Raw genomic sequence first — 19,362 nt, 5'->3', positions numbered from 1 at the left:
CTCCTCTGATACTGGGGAGGGTTGAAAAGTATTTGCCTGCTTAAGAATAATTGTGATCCCTGGTTTGTTCTGAGTAACCTTTTCTTTGACACATCTCAGTGCTATTCTAATTGCTAACAGTAACATATGTAACTTAGTGTCCTAACTATTAATGTCACCTGAGGGTGTATGAAGTGTCTGTGTGGCATCCACAATGAGTGCTTGCTGGTTTAGGAACTAGGAGTGTGTATTTCTAAAGGTATTTGTGTGTTGCTATAATATTGCTCCCTTGTAAAGAAGGCTTATATAAATGACCGGTAAATAAATAATTGTTTTATCAGGAAACCTTGAATTTAAGTGTTTGTTTGAATACTTTTCACTGTGAATCTTTGTGTAACCACTCTACTGCTCACATTGACCCCTCTTGAGATAAGCCTGGCTGCTCTACCACACTACGAACCTGTGTAGTTCAGACTTAAGTTTGGGTCCTAATGCCAGGAGGCTGAGATTGTTGTAGTGCTCCCTAAGAACACTACCCCACATCTGTACATAACACAAATCTTTCCCACAAATGGATACACTGGGCTAGGAGCTAACCCAGCCCGCAGTCAGCAGTCATGCACCATTCAAAGTCTTGTGTGGACTACTATAAGGACAGGCCAGCCTAATTTCCCCTGGGTATTCACTCAGGGCTGTGGATCAGTATGTGTAGGAGACTTGCATGCCATCAGAATTGGCGGTATGTAAATTACATGCCAAAAGCCTCCTTGGTAGTCTCTGAAAAGAGTATTTTGGCCAAACAGCAATTTTGACCATTCCTTATGGTTCAAACGCTCCTCAAAAGACTGCAAAACAAAGTGGCTGTATTAGGAATTTTAGAATGCTTAGGTAGCCTAAAGTCTACCATACATGGGCATTTGGCTACCAACACAGTAAAAAAAAAGGGTATACACGGGTGTAGGCAAAAATAGGAGTACAAGTAAGGCAGCACACCATTAATGAGGTGCAGCTGCAAAGAGGACATCTGTCGCTCTTTTTGTCCGAATGGAAGGTTTAAAATAAGTCTTACAGTTAAGAGGACTAACAATTGGCACAAGAGTGTCAGAAATGACTTTCAGACCTAACGGGAAGGTACTATGATTTTGTTTTTGTTTTTTTTATTCATAGGAAGCAGAACGAATGTTAAAACCAGACGATGTTGAAAGCGTGCAACTTCCCTATGAAGAGACACATCTTTTAAAGATCCCTGTGAAGGGTTTGAAATACAGGTATGGAAAAGTTATACATTTTCTTTTATTCTAAAAAAGGTGCTACATCTTAAACACACTAGTCAAACCTAGAACTAAATTAGCAAGGCAGGTTTTGATGTTGCAATGTTGGATACTGCATCTTGCAGCAGACTCTTTATTGTGCGTTTTATTTTAAATTGCCCTTCATTTTTTCATCAGTTCAAAATGTTTAGAATCCAGTTTTTGTGTGTAGCTAATGCATTATACCCACTGCATTATTACTTGTTACTTTGTGAAACATGTAATTAGGAAAAACCTTTTGCAGTTTTTAGTTTGGGCTATTGGGTTTCGCTTGCAACACCTAGAAAGGCCAAACTATTGCATTAGAGCATTGATTCAAAAGTGCACACAACAAGGAATTGCATCTGACGAAGTACACATGTTTTGGGGATTAATCAGTTTCATGCTTAATCCCCACTTCTAGTGAGGCCCCAGCAATTTTCTGGACAGTTTCTTGTTCTCCTGAATGAGGGGGAGCCTTTCCCCCAACCCCAATTCAATATTTCTGGGTCTGATCATGGGAATCCTGTTCTGTATATGTTACTTTATTTAAGGGAGTCCTCCTTTACTCTGTATCTTTTTAAAGGCATGTGTTTATACTTTGGTGGTCCACAGCGCCCTATGTACAGTGTTGCTGAGAGCCCTTTGGGCTCTCCTTTTTATATTTTTATATTTCCTAAGACCTACTGTCCATCCAATATTACACAGATACTTTTTTCATCCTTCTTGGCTTCTTTTCTTATGGGCAATCAGCACACAATACCCTATGTAAAGTGCTAAGGGGTTAACTAGTATCGCCTTCTCTCAGCTCCTGTAGCAGTTCTGTTACTCCAACAACCATATAGTTATGGATGGTGGCAGTGGACGTGTTCTACCGACTTCTGTGCTGTTTTCCACCGCAGGCTGCATTCACAGCTGCAGCAATGCATAGGAGGGTCACATTTTTTACAACATGGTGGCTCCTTTCTTTTTTGCCATTTCTTGTGCAGTTGTCCTTTCTTGGTCCTTCTACCATTCTGGGAGGGGGAGGTCCTGATTTTAATTTGTCTTCGGCAGACCCCTCTGTGTAGCCCACAGAGGCTCCAGTGAGTCTGCGAGGCTGCAGAGCATGGGACAATCCTGAAATTCTGCTATCCTTTGTCTTCTGGAGTGCCTGAAAGGAACCAGTTCCCACTGGAGGGCTGGTTGTCCTGATTGGGCAGACAACTGCCCCGTTCTGTAAACTGCAGGGAAAGTTTGCAGTGTGTGTGTGTAATCCTAATAAAAGGTGAGGTGCAGAAGGCAAGTCGACCACTGGAACACTTGCAGACCCTTCCAGTAACCGCGAAGAGACCAGTGCTGTCATGACCACGTTTTTGAATAGACTAGGACAAATCCTTCCCTTTGGCTGGTGGGACCAATTAGCTATATGACGACCTACAGAATGAGCCATCTCCAACGTGCGTTGACCTTGCAGGGCTACAAACCGCCAATACAGAATGAGCCATCTCCAACGTGCGTTGACCTTGCAGGGCTACAAACCGCCAATACCGGGGGACCTCTGACCCAATTGCAGTGCAACATCTTCCAGTGAAAGAATCCTCTCAAAACTTTAAGCCCCAGTTGGACCTCCAGAGACAAGATCCCCCTCATAGTCCCCTCAACAGAGTGCAGTACTGAAGAATCAAGGCGGATTGACTGGGCTGTAGACATGCACTCTTGAGCCTGTGAAAAGGTGCCAAAACTGCAGACCAGTATGGGAGGACTAGGAATTCCTCCTTACTGAGAGTCCTTTCTCTTGACTTGCTGAAACATCCTTTCCAGAGTCCCTCCTTTGTCGTCATAACCAAGGAACAGGTGACCGGGTCCACCGCTGTTGCACCTTGAAGGAATCCAGTTGCATCCTCTTCATCACTCCTCAGGTACTGTGGTGCTCACGGTAGAGCTTGCCTCAAACCATTTTGTCGCTCCTGTTTTACTGAAATGCTGATTCCGGTGTTTGTGTTCACCCATACTGTTTGCCCAGGCCTAATGCTTGTGTGCCTATACAGAGCCCTTTCCAGGGTCCCTGTTAACCTTTTGACCATCAAAAGTATTCTACTTACTTATCGAAGTATCCTCTGGAACTTTTATCTGCTGCTGTGCCGTATTGAACTACTATTGCTGGTGCTGAATAGCCCTTTTTTAGTCCTACAACAGAACATGTTCTGAGTGACTATAATAAATGATTTTACTTACCATTGAACTGTGTTCATGAACTGTAAATTTCATTCCTATTGGTTTACTGTCCTATGAGGGTTTTGTATTAGTTTAAATGGTACTTACCTGAATATAACTTTGTCTTGTGTATATAAAATAAATGTCTATTTTACTATAACTACAAATGTGACTTTCTTTGGGCATATGTATTTACTGTGTTCATTGTACTTACCTACAGTTCGCATCTTCCTCCTAAAATAAGCCTGGCTGCTCTGCCATTAAGTAAGATTTTCATAGTAATGATAAATCTTCCTGTCCTGTGTCAACCCCAGAACCTTTTGCTTTTACTGTTGAATTATTTGTCCTTATACCTCTGAGAGTGGGAACCATTTCCCACACTCGCAGAATCTTTTATTAGGTTTTATTTTCTCTAAGAGACTTCATAGTGTCTTTTAAAAGTTATCATCTTTGACAAATGTTTGGCAATAAGTGCCTATTGTTGCTGGATTGCCCCAGGAGCTCCCCTTTTAAATTTATCTGGCTAACCTTGTGAGAACTACAGTTCCCAAGGGTAGAAGGGATCTTTGGATCCCTTTTACATGTTATTAGGTGAGACCAGCACCCCTCACCTTATGTGGTGTGCTGGGGAGATATAATGTATCCCCTTTCTCATTTCAAATGTAACATTTGTTACAAGGACTGGTGGCAGTGAACCTTATTAATTTTGTGCACCTTTACCACAGGCTGTTTGCACAGCCACGGTAAAGGCACCCAGGAGTGCTCATTTTACCCAAATGCCCCCTGTTTTCTTTTTATGCCATGTTTAGCGTTCCTTCTCGTTTCCTGTTCCTTCTCCTGACATCCAGGGCGGGAAAATCCTTTGTGTTAGCTATCTTCGACGGGAGACCTCCGTCTACCCCGCCAAGGCTCCAGATTGTCTGTGAAGGCAAGAAGCAAGGGAGGAGTCCAAAACCCTGCAGCCCTTTGCCTTCCAGCCTGACTGCGAGAATCCAGTTCAAATTGGAAGGCTGACTGTCCTGAAAGGATTGCCAACCCCCAAGTTTGAATCTTGCATAGCTGTTTGATTGGAATGGTTTCGTGCATAAAAATCGGATCCTAGAAGCTCAAGAGGTAGTCGACCACTGGAACCAAACCCGAAGAGGAAGATGAAGAAACTGCAGCTGAGACAATTTCCAGCGACCAAAGAGCCTGCTGTAGCCCTTCCTTCCAATCCATCTGGGGACTCCGAAAACGACGGCCCGAACCAGAGCCTAATAAGACCCACTGGAATCCAGAAGACGTGTTGTGTAATTATTAGTGCAGCCCAACTGGTGTGGGACTACACAAGACTTATCTCTTGGTATTAGGTTACCCACCTTTTAATATAGGCCTGCATTACACAAGTTGGTAGTGTGACTGAGCAGCCAGGCTTATCTTAATAGGAGTAATGTGAGCTGTACAATGAAATCACTAAAAAAAAGTATCCAATTAAACACTTTGTGGATAAATACAAACATAATATATTATATAAATAAGATATTTAACCCCTTAACTGCCATAGGTTTCCCCCCCCCCAGTGCCAATGCCTTTTTTGGTGATTTTGGTATGTCGCCATTCAATCCCTTGTAACTGTATTGTTACATGAGATCTCTGCCAAATTTTTCCCACATGTAAGTGGTCGTAACCCCACCAAGTAATCCTAGTTTGCTATAGTGGGGTGCGAGAGAAAATAACCAAAAAGGGAGATGGTTTTTTTCAGAAAATGGCAATAAAATGATGTAAAAAGAAGCCAGTGTTTTCTTTCCTTGTAAGAGCTAGGAACAAATGGTTTGCTGAGCTGAATTTGCCGTTTTCTAGGTCTTCAAGAACAGGTTGATTGGAAACCAAAAAAACATTTTGATATGCTAACCAGCCGTTTTTTGCGAGGCTATTTTGGCCTTTTTTGTCCAATAGGACATGCGTGGACGGAATGGAAGAGAAGGCTAGGAAAGCTGAATGGGAAGACAGAAAGGCATACATTTCTGGAAAGTAGACAATATTCCAAGTTTAGGAAGGGGTGATTTGCACAGGTTAGGCAACAACTATGTAGGGAAAAATTCCATAGTTTGGGGAACAACTGGGAAAATGACAGAGAAAAAGGTTTCTCCAGCATGGGGTCTGGCATGGATTCACATGCTCATGAATATTCCACGCCGTTAGGCTGGGAATCCTCGGTAATGAAAAAATCGGTTTCAGTTTCTTTTCTGAACTGTCTTTCTCCTAATAGCCAATCACTGGTCTCTGGGTCATACTGCCCCCAGCCAATGACTGCCCTCTACCTAAGGCCCTCCTCTGGAAGCCATCTTCAGATTTTTAGAGCACGTTCCAAGTGTTTGGAGTCCTCGTGCTATAGCTCTCAAGCTTTTACTGCGTTTTGTGATTTTTCAAAGAGTTAAATCTCTTTTTTTCGGTCAATCGAGCCTCAAGCTCCACCATTTCTACTTCCGATCATCGGGGAACTGTTTCGGAATTTTCTACGCCCCTCAAGTGCGAGGTTTTCGTCGAGTCCTGCTTCTTGGAGGATTCCAGAAGATTCTGTGAGGCCTATCCCGCGTGGACATGGCCCAGGAAAAAGGGAGCACGACACCCGGATCCAAGCTGTTCAGGAGCTGCCCTGGATGCGGATTGCAGAATGTTTTCAAGGAGAACGAGCATTCTAGATGCCTCTACTGCCTTCATGAAGACAAAACGTACGTTGATGAGGACTGTGCGTTTTGCAAGAACATGTCAGAGCGGACCATGAAGGATCGGTGGATCCGCCTCACCAACTGGCTGGAAGGGAAGAGCCCAGCAGCAGGTGAGACGAGGAGGTCCGAGGCGTCTTTTAAGACCTTTGAGGGCGCTCCGGCGACCCAACAAAAGGCAAAGCACTGCGAGTCTGCAGGCACCAGGAGCGCCAAACGGTCGGGCTCATCGGCTGCCAGGCAGGGCGCACTTTCAGACGGCATCAACCACGAGCCAACGCGCTGGCTCGGGGGGAAAGGTAGTCGGAGAACCCGGGTAAGCTTTGGGAGAAGCCCTGGTCGATCCCGTTGGGGAAAGCCGAGGAGTAAGGCGGTGACCCTCCCCCAAGGTGAAGGCCTCAAGCGCGTCCAAAGTCGTCAGGGCTTTGATTCACCCGACTAAGGCCTCTATCGAGGGAGTCATGGTGGCCCTGGCAAAGCCTGTGGAGGCCTACCCCAGTGGAGGCGACCTAAGGGGGCCCAGAGTTTCCCTGCCACTGGGGAGGGAATCCTTTTCAGCCCATCGGTAAGACCCCTGTGAAAACCCCGGTGGAAAAAGATGGGGGGCGGTGGCCATCACGGACACGGATACAACCTCTGAAGTGGAGCTGGCTGAAGTCGTGAAGATCCTGGACAAGAGGGCTGAGGAAGTCCGGTCCCACGGGAGGGATGCCGACAAGACAGATGAAGAAAGCGACGGTGACGCCAACAAGGTTTCCGTGGAGGCGGAGGATTCCACTCCCCAACCGTCACACCCTTCGCAGCCGGTGCCTGGGCCACAGGACCGCTCAGGAGCAAGCTTGATGGCTATTCAGGCCTTGTGCACAGAGATAAGGACAAGATTGCCCTTAACCCCAACAGACGACCCAGCCTGGACCGTCGGGAAGCCCTCCAAGCAAGCGGAGGAGTACTCGTCCCCCACCGCCCTTCCAGCCTACGCGGCCCTAAAGGCCTTAATCTCCTTCCCGGGATCCGAGGGATGACACGGGAACAGAGACGCTACGACTGGGACGGATGACGACAGTGGTGACGACGGGATGGGCCTTCCATCAGACCACCACCCCCTGCACTTCCCCTACCCTCCCAGGCATCCCCACCTGACGAAATTGACTTTTTCCGCGCCATGATCGCCAGGGCATCCGAGCTCTTTCGGCTCTGCCCGGTGGAACAGAAGAAGGAAGGTTTCCTCTATAAATGGCGTGAGGCCAAGAGGAAGACTGTCTTCCCAGTCCCGTTGCTTGATGACATCTGGGATGAGGGGCTGGGGCTCCTCAAGAACCCGTCCACGACCCCTGCCAAGAGAGACCGGTACGAGAAGAAGTACTCAGTCCCGGATTCCGCCCCCATGTGCCTTAGGGCGCAGATGAACCCGGATTTGGTTGTCTCGACGGCAGCCAAGAAGAAAGCGGCAGGGGCGACGGCTTCAACTTCGACCTCCCCGCCGGACAGCGAAGGGAAGAAATTAGATGCCATGGGACGACGGGTCATCTCGTCGGCAGCGACGACGATTAAAGCGGCCAACGCCTTCGCGATTGTGGTCCGCAACGACAGGGAGCTGTGGTTTAAGATCGCTCCTCTGCTGGACTTCCTTCCGGATGACGAGAGGGCTGAGGCCCTGGAGATACTGCAGGAAGGCGAGGTGGCGTCGGACCACGCCATAACGGTGGCCACGGACATTGCTGACACCGGCTTCTGCCAGATGGGCAACAGTGTTTGCCTTTGCCGGCATGGTTGGCTCAAGGCAACCGATTTCCGCCAGGACGTGCAAACCAGAGTTTTAGACAGGCCTTTCGACAGAAACATCCTGTTTGGCAGGACAGTGGACGAGTCACTTCAGGCCATCAAGGTCGACACGGAAACGGCGCAGGCCTTGGGAGTTTTGCAACGACGGCTGCCCTTTCGGAACTCCGGAGACAAGCAAGGGGCCTCCAAAGGATTCGGCGGCGGCTCCTCGGCATACCGCCAGGCAGCCCGCTCCTCGTCACAGGAGGCCTACAGAGGACGCGGCAAGTCGGGAAGATCTCATCGTCAAGGAGGCCAATGCGGCAAGGCCACTGCCAAGCAGGACTGATCCGGCCGTAGCGTCAAGCCCCCACCTGAGCACCCCGGTGGGAAGCTGGCTGGTGAAGTTCGTCAGCGTGTGGGAGTCCATCTCCACCAACCGATGGATGCTGGATACTCTGGCCTGCGGGCACACTAGAGTTTCTAACAAAGTGCCCCCGCATTCCTCCCGTGGCCAGGAAGGAAAACCACATCCCTCAACTGCTGCTGGAAGTTAGGGCGATGCTGAAGAAAGGAGCCATCAAGCTCGTCCCAAAGAGGCTCCGGGCCTCGAGTGTACTCTGGATACTTCCTCGTAAGGAAGAAGACCGGCGGCTGGCGACCCATCCTGGACCTTTGTTGTTTAAACAAGCGCATCAAGTCCCAAAAGTTCTGGATGGTCACTCCAGCACGTGCTGAGACTGCTGGAGGAGGGCGACTTCCTATCGTCGCCGGACTTGGAGGAGGCTTACTTCCATATCCCCATTCTAAGAGGACATCGAAAGTTCCTCAGATTCGTAGTACGAGGACGGCACTACCAGTTCAAGGCCCTCCCCTTCGGATTGAAGTCGGCGCCCAGGGTATTCACCAAGTGCCTAGCATCGGTAGCGGCTTGACTGCGCCTGCAAGGGATCCACGTCTACCCCTACCTGGACGATTGGCTCATCCGAGCAAGGACAAGAGAACTGGCTGTCAGACACACAGCGAAGACCGTCCAGCTGCTCACGGATCTGGGATTTTCCATCAACTACGTGAAATCCCACTTGGTCCCGTCACAAGTCGCACTGTTTCTGGGAGCCAGACTCGACACGGTGGCGTGATTGGCCTCTCTGTTGGAGAAAAGGACGAAGGCCATCCAGGGCAAGGTGCAACGACTGTCGGTCATGGACGTGGCCAGGGTGAGGTCCATCAAGTCCCTTCTTGGCAAGATGTCCCCGTGCGCCTGTGCAGGCTGCGGATGCGTCCACAGCAAGAGTTCCTCGACGCCCGTTGGATGCAAGCGGCAGGCAGCTTTGAAGACAGGATCTCGCTCAACGAGACCTTCCGCCAAGCGATCCGGTGGTGGGGCACCCGCGCGCAATTTGCGGCGGGGATGGACTTCCAGACCCCTGCGCCCCAGGAGACGGTGATGATGCCTCCCCGAACGGATGGGGTGCGCACACCGGAGATCTCCACGCAGGGCGCCCTTTGGCTCCCGGAGAAGTCGCTACACAACGTCCTGGAGCTCTGAGCCGTGTTCTGGGCCCTCAGGTCGTTCCTTCCGTCCCTCAAGGGCAAGGTGGTGAGGATCTTCACCGACCACACCCACGATGTTCTACATCCAGAAGCATGGAGGCACCAGATCCCCAGCCATATCCGAGGAGGCCCAGGATCTGTGGCATTGGGCGATCGCCCAAGGGATGTTTCTGGTACCCTTCCACCTGGCAGGAATAAAGAACACCATCGCCGACTCACTCAGCTGGGAGCTACGCTCGTGCCACGAGTGGGAACTGCGGCAGCATCAAGTGGATCTGCTATTCAAACGATGGGGCAATCCCCAGATCGACATATTCGCGACGGCGACTAACGCCAAGTGCCAGAGATTCGCCAGCATCTTTCCCCAGCCGGAGAGCATGGGCGATGCCTTCTCATTCCCCTGGGACGGCCTGTTCCTCTATGCGTTCCGGCCGTTGCTAATGCGACTCATCAATCAACTCAGACGGTCCCGGTGCAGGATGATCCTCGTTGCACCGTCGTGGCTGAGACAGATATGGTTCCCGGACCTTCTGGACATATCGGCGTTCCCCCCCCCTCCCACCCAGTCAAGCTGCCAACGGACACGGATCTCCTCTCCAGTGAAGGAGGTGCAATCCCCCACCACGACCCGGGGTCGCTGAACTTGTAGGCCTGGCTCCTGCAGAACTAGAGTTTGGAGGGTACGATATCCCGACGGACTGCAAGTAGGTGCTTGCAAAGGCCAGGGCGTCCTCAACTCTCAAGTGCTATGGACACAAATGGAAGAGGTTCTCTGTCTAGTGCCGTGCACAGAAGATTAACCCTCTGGATTACGGCCCCTCAAGTGCTGCAGTACTTGATATCGCTGGCCAAGGCGGGGCTGGCCCATGCCTCCATCAAGATCCATCTGGCGGCTATCTCCCGCTACACCAGAACTCTGGGGCGCTCATCCCTGTGGTCCCATTGCCCGGTGAAGGAGTTCAGGGACTGTTCTGATCCTTCCCGCCGGTGAAGGCTCCGTCCCCAGCGTGGGAACTCAACGTGGTGCTGACCAGGCTCATGGGGCCGTCATTCGAGCCTCTGCATTCGGCACCGTTGAAGTTCCTGTTGTGGAAAACGGCGTTCACTTGGTCCTACTGCCACTTTACGTGCTACAAAATCTGAAGATGGCTGCCAGAGGAGGGGCTTAGGTAGATGGCAGTCATTGGCTGGGGGCAGTATGACCAGAGACCAGTGATTGGTTATTAGGAGAAAGACAGTTCAGAAACAAAACTGATTTTTTTCTTTACCGAGGTTCACCAGCCTGACGACAGGGAATATTCATGAGCATGTGAATCCATGCCAGACCGATGCTGGAGAACAGTTACAGGTAAGTAACTTGTTCCATGTGGTGGACATGGTTGGCCCGGTAAGGCAATGGCTTCTGTGAATTTTGAGAAAAGCAATGCTCTGCTACATTCCTCCGACTTTTCCAGTTAGGAAATCGCATTTTTTCGTAATGTTTCACAAAACAAGCAATACCACAAGCCAAAAAATTGAGCCATGGTGCACAGTATTTTTATGCTTACGGCCTAAACAGACCTACTTAGCATGTATAAATAAGGAAAAAGCATGTGGGGAGGAAGGGCAAGCATACATTTTTGAAAGGGCACAGGCAGGTCTTTTGAAGGGTAGGAGACCCTTACAAAAGTGTATAGTGCCCAAAGCAGTGACTAAATGTAGGTCACATTTGGGAAATGAAAGGGATGTGTGACAAAGTGCAGCAGCAAATGTGTCGAAACAGTATGAAAACCATGCCAACACAACAAATATCCTACTTTCCTGCATTCCCACAGGTGTCCCGACAAAAACGGTACCTTGCATGTGTGGGCACCTACCTGGGCGCAAAGGGAAAAGGCTAAACCACTGGTAGCCCCAAGTCTTTCGGCAGAGCATATTTTTCTCATGTGGACAATGTACAGATTTGAGCCTAGGGCGTGGAAGCTACCAAGGAAAACGAGGAACCTCATGCATTTCCGAAAAGACACCTGTGGCATTCCAGACGTCTGACTTGAGTGAATCGGCCCAGCATTTATTACCCACAATCCCTGCCAAGGTCCAAAATTTGGCGGAAAAAACAATGATCAGACATTTCACTCTAGCCACCCACCCAAACACGCTGCCAACAACACAAGTCCTACCTTCCTGCGTTCCCACAGGTGTCCCAACGTAAACGGTACCTCATGTGTGGGTGCACCTACCTGGGCGCAAAGCGACAAGGCGAACCCACTGGTAACCCCAAACCTTGGGGCAGAGAAGATTTTGCTCATGTGGACGACTTACAGATTTGGGCCTAGGGTGTCGAAGCCACCAAGGAAAACAGGGAAACCCTTCACTTAAGAAAAGGAGACACCGGTGGGCACCCCCTTTCTGCGAAAAACATCCATGGTGGTTTAGTGGCCCCCCACACCCACTCAAAACAAGTTATATATTTCTTCAATATTTTTTTTTGTCCCCCCCCACGGGGCAGATGGACACCCATCTGCCCCCAGGGGGCCCAATACTTGTGGCCCCATGCCTTGGGGCCAGGGGGTAGAGGGCTGCTTACTGCAAGCAGCCCCCTCCACACCCCCACGTCACATACAGATCCCTGGTGGTCTAGTGGCATTGCTGGTCGCGGGTCAAGCAATCTGCGCCCAGCAATGCTTAAAAAAAGGTGTTGTTGGAAAGAGGAAAGTCTCCCCTTCCCAACGACACCTCCCTCGATCTGGATGGCACAATGGTGCCTCAGATCGAGGGAGAAAAACAAAAACGTACCTTCTGTTTTCACCGCGCCAGCCGAAATAGCTGCCTCTATGAAATTCACTGTGTTTCAAGTCCGCATGCATTACGCATGCTGACGTGAAACTGAAGGAAATCCAAGCCGCGAGGAGGAACCTCCTCCTCACATAGCCCGGGGGTTGGATTACAGTTTTGTGCGATCCCTGCAAAGCAGGCATCGCACAAAACAGAATGCCAAAAAAGGACAAGCCTTCCCAAACGTAATGTCAAGGACGAGCTTCCTTGGCATTTAAGAGGTTAAAGCATTCTGTAAAAAGCAGTAATTAGCTCTAACATTAATCCTAAATTATGATTCAATTAAAGTGAACAGTAATGCAGGTGAGTAATTCATTAATATCATACACATTTTCCAGCTCCCGGAGGTGATGTCAGTTGAGGTCAGTGTAACTTTTATATTGGTATCACCTTGGCCGTATTGAATTATTTAAGGAAGGAAAGGTGAGGGTTAGATCAGAACAGACTGATGGGTTATAAGAAAAGTTAGATTCTCCCAATGGGATGCAGGCAGTCTATTATCCCAGCATTAAAGTATTCGACATTTAAACCCTGTAAGGGAACACGCACTGTCAAAGCCAATGGGTTCAGGAGGCCTTTAGAGAGACAGGACAGCCATAGTTAATGGGCAAAGTCAAAATTCTGATGCTCTTATTGGAAAACATTTCTTAGCCTGTGTTCAAAAGAGAAATCGCAGTAACTCGAGGAGTCACCTTTTGAAAGCACACGCTGTAAGCCAGTGCAGGTAAGTTTAGGTCAATTTAGTGTAGGGTTAAATCACACTCCCAAAGATAGGAAGCACCCCAAATGGATAATGTACACCAAACCCCACAGTACCTTTTGAAATGAAGTTGTTCCAGCTGGATGCTTTCTCGATGCAATGCAGTAGACGCTTGTTCTTGGTCCTTGTCGTGGTGACGTAAGGGAGGACGTCTGGCGGGCTCTTGTGGCAGCACTCGAGAGAGAGGGTCTCGGCGGCAATGGATTCCCGACAATTCAACAGCTTTGTGTTTTGGTGCCTTTTTCTCAGCGACAAAGAACGACGAAAATATCAGGTTAGACGTTCCTTGACCCCTCAGTCCTGGACTCTGGTGAGGGGACTCCGGACGTGGATTTCTGGCTTTTTTAGGTTCCACTGGATGCCCGCGAAGTTTTGTCCGGGTTCAGAATTCAGAAGACCATGCACACAAGTGGTCTAGGTACCCCGTGGTTTGGGCTTCTGCAGCCTTGGAAAGTCGCAGCAAGTCAGGGGTTGTGCCAAAATAGTTTGTCCCGAGGCTAGCTGGTTCCACCAGCCTAAGAGAGGAAGTAGTCCTTTACTGGTCTTCGCTGTCGATTCGAAAACTGAGTCCGCAAAGCTGCAGGGCTTTACCATGCACTTCGCAGTCGTGGAGGTTGCTGCTAGTCTTCTGCTTCAGATGATGTTCTCCACTGGTCGACTTTGCTCTTAGTCCCAAAAACCTCCCTTTTTATTAAAGTTTCCATTCATTCAGTCTTGGGCTGTCCTCCGGACAGCCAGCCGGCCTATTGGAACTGGTTTCACTCAGGCACACCTAGAGAAAAATGGAAGCCTCCCTCACTTCCTGCCTTTCCAGACACTCTGCAACCTGGGCAGGCTTCAGTGCTGAAGCCCACCAAAGGCGAAACACACAAAGGACTCAAACCTGATGCAAAGAGAGTAAAAGCCCAGAAGAAACTAACTAGAAAAGGCAAAAAAAGACAAAGGCCATTTTGAGTAAATGGTCACCCTTAGATGCAGCACTGCAGCTGAGATATCAGGTTGCAGATGCACGTCAATAGGTAGTAAAAAAGAAACCACTGCCACCAGCCATTCAAGTGAGCTAGTTTAACAAAATATTCAATGAGGAATGGGTTAAAGGAGTTATGTAACCCCCAGCACTCCACATAGTGATGTGTGTGCTGGACCCCTAAAGTAAAGGTAAGTGCGACGGGGTTTATCTTACTATTCTTGGGAACAGTAGTTCACCCAAGAAAATGTAGTTTAACATTAAGAGAAGTCCATGTGACTTCCCTGTGGCACTACACAAGGTGCTGTCACGATGCACATGCCCATGGAGTATACCAGACTCCATAAAATCGTAAGGAACATAGAAAATCATAATCAGGAAAACACATGAGTGAGTGAGAAAAAGGTCCCACTCAGGAGTAAAAATTAAAAAGCCCCAAATCCAGCAAAAGAGCTGGTGGTCTCTAAGGTTAAAGGGAATTGGCACAGAAATGAACTTGCTCCCAAACAACCTGCATTTTGAGCCATCCCATGCCGTGCTGTGACCTTGTGGGGATGCAATACTATGGGGCCTCGAGTCATTGTGCGGTGCAGTATTCTGAATCCCTAATCTTGCTGAAAATTTGTTGGCATCCAGCTGGATCTCCGGAGGCACGATTCCAGTCTGAGAAGGCTGCTTCCCCAGAGCGCTGGACCTTGCAAACGACGAGAATCCGAGCAGCGATATTCTGTCTTCCTCTGTGCTCCTGACAAATGCACCAAATCCAGAGCTGCATACAGCCGCGAGAACTCATCCCAGCAAAAGTTTTTCCAGTGTCCCGTCTTCTTGGTGAAGGAATTAAACAGGGTTTTTTCCTGCATATCCTGAACTCGTCCTGCTGCAAAAATCTTCTTCTGTCTTGAGGTACTGAGCTAGCTCTGGTATTTATTTACCTTAAGTCTCTTGGGATTCCTGTGTAGTTTTGAGGTGTTTTTACTTTGATTTGGAGGTGTCAGAGCTTGCTTCTTCTCAGCGCAGAGTCAGCACAAACGCGGCTAGAACACCTCCCTCCCCATCAGGTTTTGGCACCTGGGAGCAATCAACACAGGCCACCTTGACCCTTGGGGGGGAAAGAGGGTTATGGTCCGATGGTTGGATGGGTAGAGGATGATTAGGAACACCGGGAAGAGGGAAAGGGAGAGGTTGTGGATGGGAATGGGGAAGAACAGGGTAACGTGCTCCTCAGCTCCGGCTTCTGTATCTGGAGTTCTCCTCCCTTGCTCTCTTGCAGTCTCACTTTATGCCAGGTGAATAGGGCCTTTGTACTGGAGCCCCTGACCAGTTACAGTTTACATTCAATCATGCGCACTGTTATGCCAGAGAGGTTAGGCCTTTGTACTGGAGCCCCCAACCAGTTTCTGTACTTGTTAGTTTACGTTTTCATGTAAAACACCTTCACAATCCCCACATTACATCATGGAGGAAAAACACTGTCTGCATTAACACCTTGCAGAAAGGAATACACTGTACCCCCGTTTCTAAACGTGCCCTTAAATAAACAATTTAGATTGCACTTAGCTTCGGCACTGCTGGGGAAGTCTTCTGGCCTCTTCGTGCTGTTTGGACCACTATGGCATTCACAACCTCATTTGCGCTGCAAGAGGCAAGATAAAAGTCAGTATTGGAGCACACACATACGCGGACTCGTTGTCTGGGCTTATCATTCAGAGTTAACAATTCTGCTCTACGGAGTCAGTCAAAAACACATGCGTGAGGCACGCTTCATCTAGGATCACAATCGCGTGTTAATGGTGTCTCATGCTGGGTTATTGAACGGAGCGCCATGCATTCCTAAACCGCTTCGGTGGCGGTTCCTGTACAGAAATCCAAACGCGACTTCTTTTAACAGCTTCAGCAAAATACAGCCGGAAAGTGCACTTAGCTAAAGTACTTATCTTATTAGTCACGCGGGTCCTGGGGAAGGCTGACAGGCGGCGGGGTGCCCCGCGTAGGTTTGCCGACAGGAGCTCAAGCTCTGCACGTCCTTCCTCTCTGCTGGCCGGAATTGCAAGCGTGGGATTTCGGGCGCGGTTCGCGCAAAAGCGCGGGCAAGAGCTGACTTCGTCCCAGCAGGCCTGTGCCACGCACGGCCTGCTGGTAAATGTAGTATGTGGGCTGTTCTTCGTCCCTGAGGCTGATTTCTGTAAAAGGGATGAAGGACACGCCTGGAATGCTGTGTGGGTTGAGTCCTGCGCATCATAAGGGCACCCACCACCCCATCAGAGCCTCTACCAGCCCCAGTCCTGATAGGAGGTCTCTCGTCCACTTCACCGAGGCCCACTGCTGGAATCCTCCTAGGGTGTCTTCTTTGAAGTCCCTGGACCCTCAACTAACTCTAAAGTAGAATACTTATTGTTTGAACAGCCTTCCTCTGGAACTCTGACTTTACCTGCAACTGAACCCTATCTCACCCTGCCTACAGCTGGCACCTAGACCACTAGGATCCCTCTGCTGCCTCTGAGAATAAGGGAAGGACTGGATAAGAAAAGGTTCTGCCTTGAAAAGAATAACAAGTGTTTAAAAGTTACTTGCAAAAGAAGTTGGTTGGTAACTTGAGAGTGAACAGTTACACAAGTGATTACTTACCTTAGAAATGTTCAGCCTTTATTGCCTTAGAAACTTTTTCGCCATTCTAATAGAAAGTAGATGAAAGGTAATTTTACTCGCCTGTACACTGGCCGTGCCTCTTTCCCAAAAGTAATTCAGTTGGCTACACTGTTTGTTTTAGAGAATAGGTGTATACGTTTCCCAACTGGGTCTTGCTTCCCTGACTTGCTGTTAGCCTGTCCAGAATAAGTCTGCATTAGGGTTTTCTTACCTAGAATAACCTTGAGTCTTTTATAAGTGTAACAATGGGTTTTGCTTTCCCTTATCTGTTTTGGACTACACAAACAGTGAGTTTTATACCTGCCTTTAAGTTGCTGATAGCTCCTTTAAAAACTGTATCTGTTTTACTTACCTTGAGGTAGCTGTTTGCCATCATAAAATAAGTTAGAAGAGTTATTGCTTATCTCAATCTGTGTTTTACTTTTCTCAAAAGCACCTGTAATAGAATATTGCATCCTTAGGTTTTACTCAACTACTAGAATTGTGGGTTATCACAAAAGAAGTTATAGGTTTTTACTGTACCTAGAATAAGTATTCCACTATTCACAAAGTATATTGTGCAGTTGGTTTACAAAGTGATTTCTTGCTGAGCGTCACGGTACAACCGATAGGGCCTACACCCTGATGTTACTGAAAGTAATCTAAAAAGTAACTATTGGTTTGACTTTCCTAGAACTCCTTCAGGCATAGTTTATTTTTTCTATAATGTGTTTATATGATCTGTGATGGCACTTATTTCCCCCCAAGATTTATCTGGGCCTACTTGTATTTAAATAAGCCATTTATTTTTACAATACATAGTGTTTCAGTGTTTCTTTGCACACTATTTGTATTGCAATTTCGTTGTACTGATTCTACAGCCCTCTCCCCCTCCTAAGATACGCCTGGCTGCTTTGTCTACGTTACCATGAACTCCTGTGGTACAGCCTTATCCTAAGATTGGGGTCTTGTACTGCCTCAGTTGAGCCCTCAGTTGAGAAACTAAGCCCTTAGTTGGACTTCAGACAAACTGTCCTAACTGTAGCGTAAACCGAGCAGCCAGGCTTATTTTACGATCGAGCAAGGGCTGCAGCTTGGTACGAAGATATTGTAGCATGCATATGAAATGCTGAAACACTATTGTAAAAAGTAAATGGTTTATTTAAATACAAGTAGGCCATGATAAATATTGGATAACTAAGTACTATAACATCTCATATAAACACAAATATAAAAACCCAACTCAATACATATGGTATACAAACCAAAGTATAAACTTTATTAAGAATAGCAATCAGCAGTTCAAGGTGAGTCAAACCTATAACGCATTCAGCTATGCATGGGGATTAAAACTGTTATATATAGTTTTAGAATACACTCAGTAATTAAAGAGTGGTAGACCCTGTCAGTCATGCAGGGACACTTGGTTGTAGAAATCACTTAATAAACCAATCCAGTCACAAGTATACACCTTGTAGCAGATATTACTTTGTAGTTTGACAGTTCGGAGGTAGTGGAGTAACTCATACTTTCTGGAAGGGCCTTAAGCTACTCATTGATAAGTATGAACACTCAAACTATTTTAGAATGCACTAAGCAATTCAGGAAAAGCAAAACCCAATGTTAAAAGTTTAGAAGAGCCTCCGCTATTCAAGTTAAGTAAAGACCCATATACTTTTAAGAGGGGCTACTACAACTCAGACAATTATTAACATCAACTCTGTTTTAGATGTGTTTAAAGCTGACCTGGGAAAGCAAAACCCAATGGTACACTTTAAAGAAGACAATCTGTTATTCAAAGTTGGTAAACCCTGTTGGTAAGCTTTTACACTCATTCAGTTAAGATTAATATTACAACAGTACCAATTACTTTTCAGAAGGGGGGGACACACCATTCAAATAACATACTTTTTAGAGGGGCAGAATGCAACTGAAAATTAAGTATACACTTAAGGACACTTTGTAACTTATTCTATTACAGACATAGTAACCACACAAATTTCTTTAGAAAGTAAGTACTTTTACACTTTTTATACTTTTCTATAGCATGGGTGTTCTCAGAGACCGAGGAGGGACCCTAGTGGCCTATGAGCCAGCTGCAGGCAGGTCAGGATAGGGTTCAATTGCAGGAAAGTCCGAGTTCCATAGATCTTTTTAAACAAGTAAGTATTCACTTTAGAATTAGTTGCAGATTCCCTATATGCGTTTCAGCATTACTCCTGGGCAAGTGGTATGGGCAAACTCCCAACCACACAAATCACCCACTCGGCCTCACAGAATTCACACAAGATTTAAGGGAAGTATTACACAAGCCAGGAGGAACGAAGAGTTTGAGTGGATGCCTTCAGGATGTAGCAGCACAGGACCTGGTCACTGGATTCTTGGTCTGAAGACGAAAGAACTGGACACTGGATGGGAACTTGCAGCAGCAATCATCGGAGGAGGCTTCCAGCAAAGGACTCTGCATGCTTTCTCGTGGCTCTGTGGATTTGGCACCTTTTTACAGGAACCCAATGAAATGAATATCGCTGCTCTGATTCTCTTCACTCTCTGTCCTGCACTCTGGTGAGGGGACTTCGGGGATTCAAATCGTGTCTCTGAAGATCCAGCAGGAGTCCACCAAAGATTCGGACTTCGGAAGACCATCCACTGCACTCAGGCTCAAGGTCCCCTGCTATTGGCACTTTGCAGCCCAGATAGGTCATAGCAAGT

General features: G+C 47.8%; 1 protein-coding gene across 5 annotated transcripts in view; it reads left to right on the top strand.

Moving 5' to 3' along the window:
- The window catches only part of SLC4A7 (solute carrier family 4 member 7), a 1,353,206-nt gene that overhangs the window by 1,137,409 nt on the left and 196,435 nt on the right, over positions 1 to 19,362 (top strand). For all 5 annotated transcript variants that reach the window (XM_069648779.1, XM_069648778.1, XM_069648775.1 and 2 more), the window contains one exon: positions 1,147 to 1,247. In XM_069648779.1, the coding sequence (XP_069504880.1) occupies positions 1,147 to 1,247 (101 nt within the window). The remainder of the gene's footprint in view (positions 1 to 1,146; positions 1,248 to 19,362) is intronic.

The sequence above is a fragment of the Ambystoma mexicanum genome, chromosome 2q, assembly GCF_040938575.1.
Source record: "Ambystoma mexicanum isolate Mex_15411 chromosome 2q, UKY_AmexF1_1, whole genome shotgun sequence".
NCBI lineage: Eukaryota > Metazoa > Chordata > Amphibia > Caudata > Ambystomatidae > Ambystoma > Ambystoma mexicanum.
This window is presented reverse-complemented; position numbering and strand designations above follow the sequence as displayed.